Source organism: Phascolarctos cinereus, unplaced genomic scaffold, assembly GCF_003287225.1.
Source record: "Phascolarctos cinereus isolate Bilbo 61053 unplaced genomic scaffold, phaCin_HiC Scaffold_9;HRSCAF=440, whole genome shotgun sequence".
Classification (NCBI taxonomy): Eukaryota; Metazoa; Chordata; class Mammalia; order Diprotodontia; family Phascolarctidae; genus Phascolarctos; species Phascolarctos cinereus.
In genome coordinates this window covers 98,612,014-98,622,985 of record NW_027556402.1, presented here as the reverse complement: position 1 = coordinate 98,622,985, position 10,972 = coordinate 98,612,014, and the positions used below count along the sequence as shown (strand labels likewise).

The window sequence follows — 10,972 nt, the reverse complement described above, 5'->3', positions numbered from 1 at the left end:
AGACAGAAGCCAATATACGATGTGGTTCGGGAAGTCCGCATCTCATCCTATAAGGGATATGCTTTAAAAAAAAAAAGAAAAGAAAAGACCTGCAGTTATCCTGCATATAAAGTGTTTCGAGAGAATTAGTCCGTCTGGCTTTTTCCTTCAAGTGCGGATCAGCCTTTGAAGAAAGGACTTTCTGTTTGTCTGGGACTCTTGCCTACATAGAGAGTATATTAGAATTTACACCGGGGGGATTTTTAAATTGTGGATTTGGTTGCTGATTCTGAGTCTGACGTCTGAAGAAGGGGACAGCTAAGAACAACAACGACAAAGCATTTTTTTTCCCTCCAAATTGGTTGTGTTGTACTTTAAACTCTATCCGTTTGTTTGGACATAGACTGGAATATACACAAAAGGATTTAACACAGCAGAGGTAGAAGGAGGATGGACTAAATACTGCAAACTACAAGGCGCGGTTTCAAACCGCTGGAACCCTTGCTTTCGAATTGGTACTCGAAGCTTTTGGGATAGCGTCCCCCGCCCCCTCCTTCTCTTCTTTCTCTCTTTTTTTAAAGCTTTATTGCAGATCCTGTAGACGCTTAATTGCTACGCTTGTGGCGCTGTCCTCGGTTCTGAACCTTCTTAGGGACTTAGTGTGCCTTCAGTGGCAGCTGCTCTGCTAGTGAGAGGGCTGTCGCCTCTGTGGAGGCAGAGCTCTTTGACAAGTGCGGTGAAGCCCTGCTCTAGGAGCTGCGTGGGGTGAGCAAAAGGAGGGGTGTGGGGAGAGGCGCGCTCTCGGTGGCTTTGGAAGAGTCGCGCACGCGCGCCTGGGACTGACTGCCTGCCGCTCTGTGACTTGTCTGTATGTGTGCGTGTGTGTGGAAAGAGGGAGAAGAGAACGAGAGCGAGAGAGAAAGGGTGAGTGTGTGTGAGCGCATGTGAGTGTGCTGAATGTACTGAGACACCCGGACCACAGCAGCAGCACCACTGAAAACTGCATTCAACCATTTCTTCTGACTTCTGGAGCTGGACAACGACTAGACTAGCAACAGCTACCAGCAGTAGCTGTGACAAGGGGCTCCCCTGCCTCCACTTCGAGGTTTTTAGGGGCTTGGTGCTAAATTGGTCTCTCAAAATGCAGAGGATCTAATTTACTGACGGAAAAGAGCAAAGAAAGAGGAGGAAAAGAACAACAAAAGAAGATTTTGTGGATGCTCTACTTTTCTTGGAAATGCAAAAGATTATGCATATTTCTGTCTTCCTTTCTCCTGTTTTTTGGGGACTGATTTTTGGTGTTTCTTCTAACAGCATACAGATAGGTAGGTAAACCTTAAGATATGCTTTTGAATTGTCCTTTATTCAATGCTAATCTTGGTTCTGGATCTACAATTCGTGTCATGTAGAGTTATGTCATACCTTGACCACATTCCAGATTTTAAATGTCCAGAATATGCATATAGTAACTAGAATGTGGCTATGGGGAAAGGCTATGCCCCTGATACAACAGAGGAAGATGCTCACCCTCCAATTGCACAATGTTCTTACGTGTGCTCGTTTTTTTTCGGGATCTGTATGGGAACGTTTCTGGTGAAAGGAAAAAGAGAACGTCTATCTTATGGCCTCTGATTCTGATAAATTGCATGACCCCTTTTTCCATAGTTGGGTTGTCTGAGTCCCCACTCCCACAGAGGAATGATGTCTTTATTCTCCCCTTTAGGGGATGAACAGCTCTCGGAGGGGTCTGCTCTTCTTTCTTCCTGGCACTGACAATGCTTTCTTGTTTCCTGTGTTTGTTCTTTGCAGGGGGGTTATTTCCAAGGGGCGCCGATCAGGAATACAGTGCATTTCGGGTAGGGATGGTTCAGTTTTCCACTTCAGAGTTTAGGCTGACGCCCCACATCGACAATCTGGAGGTAGCCAACAGCTTTGCAGTCACCAATGCTTGTGAGTAATGCATATTCATGTTATTCAAATGAACAAGAAAGAAGCTAGCTGGGTGCGAGGAAGTGGGTGGTGGTGGTGGGTGCGCCTGTGTGGTGGGATGAGAAGAGTAGGGGCCCCAGCTGGCTGAAAAGAGTAAAGGGACTTGGAGAGCGTGCGTGCGCACTAGGGGTTTGGGGGCGTGGGCAAGGTTGAGGTGGCTTGGGCCTGCCTGCTTTTTCCTAGGGCCTCTAGGTTCCCACTTTCAACCTCAGGCCTTTATGCTGGGGTCTCTTACCTTCACCCCTTTCTCCTTTATTCCACTCTGTCCTTGCAAGTGTCTTTGCCTCACGTGAACAAACTATTCTCTGAGGGTAAGCAGACTCATGGGATGCTGGACAGATCCAGGAATTGCTCATAGCCAGTCTAGTAGCCGTTTCCTCTCTGGCTCTGGTTCCCGGCTCCACTCCTGCACAGCAAGCTATGGCTCAAAGGAACATTCACTATTTTCTTTTCAATGGGACACATTTTAAAAAATGGTTCCGGTTGCGCTGGGCTCTGGGTGCGTTACATAACACCTTTTTTAGGGGCCCCGGGTGAGCTGTCTACCAAGCAGTGTTTCTCCTCGGTTAGGGAAGCTAGACTTGGTTCCTACCTCAGACTTTGCGTGCTATTACGGTTGGAAACAGATCTCTTCTTTAGAGGTGTCTGGTCATTTTAAGGCAGTTGTGCTTCCAGGCTCTTCTGAAAGAGATTCTTTTGTCCTCTCGGCAGCTCTTTGCTAGCTGACTCTGCCTGCTCTGTTCTTAGCTAGCTTTGGGTTGCATCTCAGGGCCTTCAGCAAAGGAAACGAAATGGAAAGAGGTCTGAAAACAATTGGATCCGGTTGAGGTTGAGAAGGAACCGCTGCCTATCAGCCATTTTATTCTTTTCTACAATCTATATTAGCCCCCTGCCACCTTCATTTCCCCTCCCATCTCCCAACAATCTTCGACCCGCGGGGGAGTCCATGGTTGGCTGCCATTAAAATAACGGAAAGACAAAGCAACTGATGTTTAAACTGCATTGAAACAGTCTGCCTCTCTAGCTGCAAATCTCCACTCCCGTCTTTCCCTCCCCGCATCTTACCAAGACCGCAACCCGAAGCTTGGCCCGGGATACCGCTACCAAGGGACTGGCTCTCCCGTTGGCTTCCATAATTTCCTGCTGGGTGGATTGGTCCGTTTTCCCCTAAGCTTTGATCTTCACTCCATTATATCATATTAAATGATGCAAGTGATTTGCCAATGACCATCCCCTAACTCTTCCCCCACTACACACACACACACACACACACACACACACACACACACACGCACACACACACACACACACACACCGGTGTCTAGTATCTAAGAGCTAGGTGAAATTTTCACGGGTGGGAGGACAGAGTTGAAGTGTATCCACATTTCACCAACATCTTTGGGAAGAAGTGATTGAAATTCCATTTCCATCAATCTTGAGTTTACAATCAATAATTTAGGTTGATTTAATAGACCTGAGAGTCATCAGTTCATTTCAAAGCCATGGGGGAGGGGCGCAAGGAACGTTGTTATTTGATTGATAAAACAGAGACAGGACTATGATCACAACAGATGCCTGAAATATCAGTGTTTGTGGGGGGAAAAATGAGGAAGGAGGTCTTCAGGAGACAATAATTAAAGGAAGACATATGTCCTTAAAAGTGATTTTGTAGTTTAGGTCATAGTATAAGAATACTTGCCAGTGTCTGGAGTGGGTGGTGGGGGGTGAGAAGGCAGTACAACTATGAAGATGGAGTTACTGTAATTTTAAGGTAGTATTTTTCTTGAACTCTCAATGCCTTAGTTTGAAAGCTTTCTCTTAATTTTAAAAATCTTTCCATTAAGTTGCAAGATGCTTTCTTCTCCCACAAACCCCTCCCCCCAAAAAATATTTGTGGTGAGTCTGCTCTATCAGATGCTAGCAAGCATCTATTTAGTTAAATATGACTGGGAAACAAGGTTTGAAAAGTAATGTATAACAAGAAGAGAACTTTAAGATAGATTTAGTGAAGACCGAGATCTTAAATGCAAAGGTACTTTAAGAACTTTATAATATGGAAAGGAATATGATTGAAATCTTTCACTTGATTTGAAGAGTGTGATCAGGATGGGTTTAACTCAATAATAACTCTTGTGGAAAACTTTCCTAAATAACCATGTTTCTTACTCAGACACAAAAGCAAATCTACAGTAGGAAGATACGTTGTTTTTCATTTTAACCTGTATGTGTGTATGTATGTTTGTACGTATATGTACATATATACATATGTAAGTATATATATAGAGTGTTTCAGAGTGCCCTACGTGTTAAAAAAATCTAAATCATACCTAAAACAATTTTTGAAACATTAAAACAAAAATCCTAGAAAAAAATAAATTGTGTGGTTATTAGCTGATTGAAAGGAAAGAAGTAGTATTTAGAATGTAACTATAAGCAACTGTTAGACATCAAAATGTAAGTATCCAAATTGAGACGATTTGTGTGCCTGGGAAACCTTGTCTGAAAAGGAAAATGAGCATTTTTAATGTAACAATCATTGTACTTTACATGACAACAAATGTGGAGTCATTAATCTGGTCAACAATTCATGCAATTTTCAGAAAGGTTGCAAATGAACTCAAAATGTTTTATAGTTTTCAGGCATTACAATTCGGACTAATGATACTATGATTCCAAAGTTATGAGGAAATTCATCAGATATTTGATTATGCTATATTTGTATTATATTCTAATATTTGTATTATATATATTTGTATTATATTCTAATGTAGCAACTCAAATCTAATGTAAAATCTCATGAGACCTAGGTCTTTCTGTGTGGTTTTGGGCAAGTCACTTAGCCATTCTTTGCCTCAGTTTCTCCTCTGTTATAGGAATTAAAACATAAGTGTGAAATAGGAACAATTGACATTGGTTTAATCCTTTGTTTGAACAAAATTGGAGTCAAAATGCCTACATTCTAGACCTTCCCCTTTTATTTTACCTCAGACAAGTAATTTAACTTCTTTAAATCTAATAATAATAGCTCTCTTTCTTCAACCATAAAATGGGGATGATTATATTGCCCTAGTAAAATCAGGATTGTTATAAATTTCAAATCAGTAAAATATAAGAAATTCTGTGTAAACCATAATAACTATATAATTATGTTATTATTATTGTTTAAGCTTTCTGAGCCTTACATTCTTTACTTGTAAAAATGTGAATGCCAGTCATTTAATGTTCAGCTCCCAGATAAGAAACTCCCTCTGCTGATGCAGCTGGACATCTCTGCAATTTATATTCTTAGAGTATTACCTAGAACACTTAATTGATTTTCATAGGGTGATATAACTTCTATGTGTCAGTGGCAGAACTTGAACCCAGGTCTTCTCGGCTTCAAGGTTGACTGTCTATATGCCGTATTGTCAAACTCAACTGCTTAGCCAATGATTGGAATGGAATGCAAGGTAATATTGAGAAAATTAGATAGGCTCACCACATGGACTCGAGCCTTTTAGTCTTGCCAAAATTCAACAAAAACTCTCTTTCCTGTGTGGTTCTTTTCCTAGTCTGCTCAACCTAGAATGAATTAATTTTTGTTCATGATACAGTTGAAGCAGTAGGACCAATAAAGAGTCATACTTTTTAACTAACACAATTCCTTTTCCATTTAATTGTAGAAATTGAAGGAATTTTTATTTCTGTTTTCATTTTGAAAATTATATAGCTTGTAAAGCAGTGGTTGTTCCCATGATGTTTTTAAAAAAAGACAAATCTCATAGTGTTAATTGTATACAATTTTAGGGTCATATGATTTAAAACTAGCAAGGACCATAAAGGTCATCATACCTAATCTCCTTATTTTATAAATGAGAAAACTGAGACCAAGGAAGATGAAGTGATTTGCCTAACACCCCACAGGAAATCAAGGTTTATAGGGTATATTTCTGTTCTATTTTCAGCAGATCAGTGCTTTTAATTATGACATGTCTTATTCATTTCAATTTATATGGGATACCAGGTTGAGGATTTTCTCTATCAGACTAATTAAGCATAAGGAACCAAGAAGATCAACAGTATAGTTAAAAACCCAAATGAAGAGATCATAGGCTTTATTTATTTATTTTTAGGTAAGAGTCATATATGCTTCACTCTGAAACACTTCCATTCCTTTTCTTCTCTTTAACACTCACAGCAGAGGTGATAAAGTTATTTATTAAAAAAAAAAGGCATCCATTTGTTATCTGTTATTTCACTAATTACCTGGAGTCAGTGAAACAAAACAAAACAAAACAAAAACCATATTTTCAATTTTATTTTTACTTCCAAGACAGATAGAACTACTATGATAGACTTCCCTCTCCCCCTTTAAATTGCTCACAAAATGGAATTTTATTTTCAGAGCATGATAGCAAAAATTTTTAGATGTGTATCTCATACACTCAGCAGTTTAATCCAATAGTATCCAACAGCATCATAAGTTCTGGAACAACTGCTGTATTCTTTATTTCTTCTTGTGACTTTTTTTTAGCCTTTTGGAATACGTATTTCACCCAGGTAAACCCTTCATACGTTGCTGAAAATTTGTTATTTTTGTCAATTTTTTTTCTTTTCAGAGTGAAACATAGGTTTGCTTCTTTTTTTACATTACTTATTCATAATTGTTCCTTAAACATTTGAATTTTTATGAAAGCATTGTCCTAAGTCTTGACATATTCAGCCTTATCACAAATTAAATTCAGTTAAGTGCAAAGATAAGAGCAAACTTGGGAGATGAATGATGAACTTTTCTCTACTTTGACAATTATAGGATGACTGTCTCATTAATTAAAAAAAAACTTTTGAAAAGGACATTTCAAGGAAAAAAACCCCTGCAACCCTGGCAAATATGACTTATGATGATGTTGCTGAGAATGTAATGAGACCAACCTCCTTTTGAATCAGAATAAGTGAGCAATCATTTAACTTTGTCCTGATAATTTTCTTTTACAAAATCTAAAGTCTTTGGAAAACAAGAATTTTCTATTTCAAATTCAAAGAACAAATTTTTTGTGGATAATGTTAAGTTAAAGACATGGAAAAATTAGCATCAATTTTGTCTGACTTTTTTTCTGAGCCAGCAGATGGAGATATAGGAGAAAATATTGTGTTCATATAACTGTCACACACAGACACAAATGATGTTGGTAGTGCACACACAGAAGTCAAATTATGAAATGTGATCAATAAAAAAAAGCTGGACGTAAGTTAACCTATTTTAAATGTTCATTTAAAAATGTTTATTAGAAAAAAACATTAAAATTGGAAAAAAAGAACTAGACACAGATGCCTAAGATTTAAATTTTCTGAACAATTCATTTCTAATTTTCCTTCAGAATCAGATTCCTAAGCTATTTGGTACAGTCCTAATATCTTGGCACTAAGGGGGTTTTCAGTTTAGAAAGTTCTCATTCTTTAATATGTCCAGCAGATGGGGATATTTTATGAAATGGTGCTAGTTAGAACTGCATCCTTGGTCACTGGTCTGTGAGGTGACATAAAGATCAATGAGAATATAGATGTCATGTGAAAAGATTTTAGATAGCCAGGCTGGAACAAGAATGTACATAGAACATCCATACAAATTAAGAAGCAGAGCATTTATATGGTGAAAAGAACTAAAAAGTGGATGACTCCCAATAGGGTACCTAAAAAAAAATACGTTGATGAATTTTCATTTTGGCTTTTAAAATATTGTTATTGAATAGGACTATACTTCATTTTTAACTCTTTACTACATCTCTAATGCATTTATCACATAACGTTGCATATTATAGTTGTATGTGCTTACATCTTATTTCAAACTATGGTGTTACTTATATGAGTACAGGGACAATCTCCTTTCTAAACTTAATTTAACCTCCTCCAGCTCTCAGCATAGTATACGGTACACCATGGGTTCTGAATAAATATTTGGTGAATGTATGAATTCTATCCAATTTTTAAAAAAAAAACATTTATTAATCACCTAGTATGTGCCAGATATTTGGGATTCCACTAAAGTGAAATTTACATTTTGCCGGGGGGAAACAAAATGTATACCAATACACAAGTAAACAATCGTATTACTAAATTTTGTAAATGCCCCAAAGCACTGAATTTGCTTTAAAAATTTAATCATGAAGTAACCATTTGTAACTGGACTACTTGTAAAGAAACTTTTAAGCTTTTTATATTCTAAGATATATATGTGCATACATCATGTATATATGTTACATACATATATATGTATTTGTGACACTTTTCTACATGATTCTGGTGCCATTGGCAAGAACCTCTAGACCTGTAAGAGATTATAGCTGATATCTAGTTTGACCCTCTTATAACGTACATGAGTAAACTAAGGCCTAGTGAGGTCAGATGACTTTTCCAAGGTCATACGGGTAACAGCACAGTGTGGCTTTAAAATACAGGTCCGCAAAAACTATATCCTATAGTCTTAAACATTACTATGGAAATTTTGTAAGAATAGACCCTTGGGTCTTCTACAACTTTTTTTTATTCGTGTATTTCTTAACACACACCCGCTCGCAGAAGTTACAATTCCAAAAAAATGTTCAAACTTCTGTTCTATTATTTCATTGTATATGCATCAGAGATTATGGGAAGGATTTAAGAGATCAAGAACAGTGAGAAGTTATTCCTATAGTATCCTCTGCACAGAGGTGATATATGTGAGATCTTAGAAGTTTGATCTTGCTGGCTCAGGAGGGGATGAGCATTTCCATTTTAAATCAAGTCTTAGAGCTCTGCAGGGATCATTGCACCATGGCTCTATGACAAGAGGGTGCTGATTCATTCTTAAGCCTCAGATCTTCACGTTATTACTTCAGCCAATGTTTTGCAAGTTTATGGAATACCAAAAGCCTTGAAAAAAAAGAGGATGAAAAATCATGACATATATTTTCCAACTCGAATTAATTTTTAAAAAGAAAGTTCCTTAATTTTGATAGGGAAAATAAAAGGTTTGATTTAGATACAAATTCTAGCCAATGAAAATACAGTTGAATGAAAAATAGGTAGTTTTATGTATATGACAGCAAGCACAATGAACATTGGAAAAAACATCAACATCTCATGTTGCTTCCTTGAATTCCTGGAATTGTTTATTAACAAGAGTTTGGTAAATTCTATCTCATCTTTCTTTTTCAACATGATTATTTTAAAGGTTTTTTTTTTGTTGTTTGTTAGTGATATTTCCCTTTAATGAAAGAAATTTTGACCAGCACTACTGAGATGGCATGTATTTTGATAGTATTACTTATTATTTACCAAACTTTTATTTTTTATGGGCGAATCCACATAATCCACACAGTTCAGTTTTCCCTTGTTGATTATAATTCCTGAATTAGAAACTAAAAATTATAAAATGTCCCACATTTTCATATTCATTAGAGCATTTATAGAAACCTCCTCAGACAATTTTCAAATCTGGAATGTGTACATATAAACTCTAGTTAGGATATCTTTAAAGATGAGCAATCTTCAAAACATAGGTCATTGACTACTATTTATTTAGCTCCTTAACTTTATCTATACCTTCTTCCCCATTTGTTTTTAATCTCACTGATATGGGTCTTTATTTTAATAATATAAATCACAACCCACTCCAGTCTGCTTCTCTTGACTGAGTACTGTTCGTGTGCTTCCATAAATTCAGTACTGGAGGGTCCATCCAACATGCTGAGGGTAGAGGCTTCCTCATATTCTTCTGAAATTTTGTGAAAAACAATGGAGCAAATACCTTGTCCCTCTGAATCAAGACCAGTCCATCCATTTTTTTCTGGTCAGACATTTCTCTGATAACATTATTTAAATTTCAAAAAATGAGTCAATTCAATTAAAATACATATTGTTTTCTTCCTAAAATATGATTCTAGAAAAAAAATGCTCTTTGGCAGAATTCTTTATTTTGTATTCACATCCATGTGTGAGGTAGGGTAGGTAGAATGATTATAAGTAACATTAAACAAAGGCTGAATGCCTGGTGGCTAAGAATATTTAAAATGCACTATCAACATTTTAATGCTATTTCTTTGGTGACATTTTTATAAGATGCTGGTACCATTGACAAGTAGGATCAGAGCCTCTAGAACTGAAAGGAACCTTGGAGAATATCTAGTCTATCCCTCTCATTATATGCATGAGGAAATGGAGGTTAAGAGACTTGAGATGACTTTTCTTTGGTCATCCATTGAGGTAGCAATGAGCACAGCTTACCTACAAATGTAGGCATATAGAAACCACATCAGATGGCCTTTATATATTGTAATGGTTTAAGGTCATTTATTTTCCTCTTAAGGAAATTTTGTAAAGTTAGACCTCTGGGTCTTTTATGAGTCAATTTTTAAATGTCTATTTCTTAAGTAACTTTTTCTATAACAGTTGTAACTTTATAAAATATATTCAGAATTCTGCTCTATTCTTCCATTGTTCTTTTTAAAGTCTATTATTTAACTCTCAAAATTATACTATTTCAATATTTAACATGTAGGAAAAAAACAAGACAAATGACAAACTGGTAAAAATTCATATCTGGATATGTGTGTTTGTCAAGAACCAGGAATTAAGATAACTTCACATAAATGGCCATTCCTCTTTTCTATTAATGTTTCCACTATGATTTTGTAGGGGCAAGTTCTCTTCCCCATTTTTGGCGTATTGTTGACAAAATGTACTTTCCTAGAATTTTACTCTCCCTACTTTTATTTCACTTATTTCTTTTAATTATACATATATTGCTTTAAATAATCCACATAAAATTATATTGAAAAAGAAAAAGATACTAAGTAGTTATTGAACATAACAGATACTTCTCCAGGAAACACCAAATATGGTACTTGTGACTGCTTATGTCTTTTCATTTGATATATATGTGGGCATTGTGTATAGTGGAGGTTGGAAGATGTAAAACAATAAATAGGACAGAGAAGAGAACAAGAATAGAAATTTTGGGGAAAATTTCTTATGGCAATTTTATTAT

General features: G+C 36.6%; 1 protein-coding gene across 1 annotated transcript in view; it reads left to right on the top strand.

The window, feature by feature from the left end:
* Nucleotides 1-236: 236 nt before the first annotated feature.
* GRIA2 (glutamate ionotropic receptor AMPA type subunit 2) overlaps nt 237-10,972 on the top strand; it is a 178,617-nt gene continuing 167,881 nt past the window's right edge. Inside the window, 2 exon segments of the mRNA XM_020994112.2 lie at nt 237-1,304; nt 1,789-1,929. Coding sequence (XP_020849771.1) covers nt 1,217-1,304; nt 1,789-1,929 — 229 coding nt within the window. The 5' untranslated portion in view covers nt 237-1,216.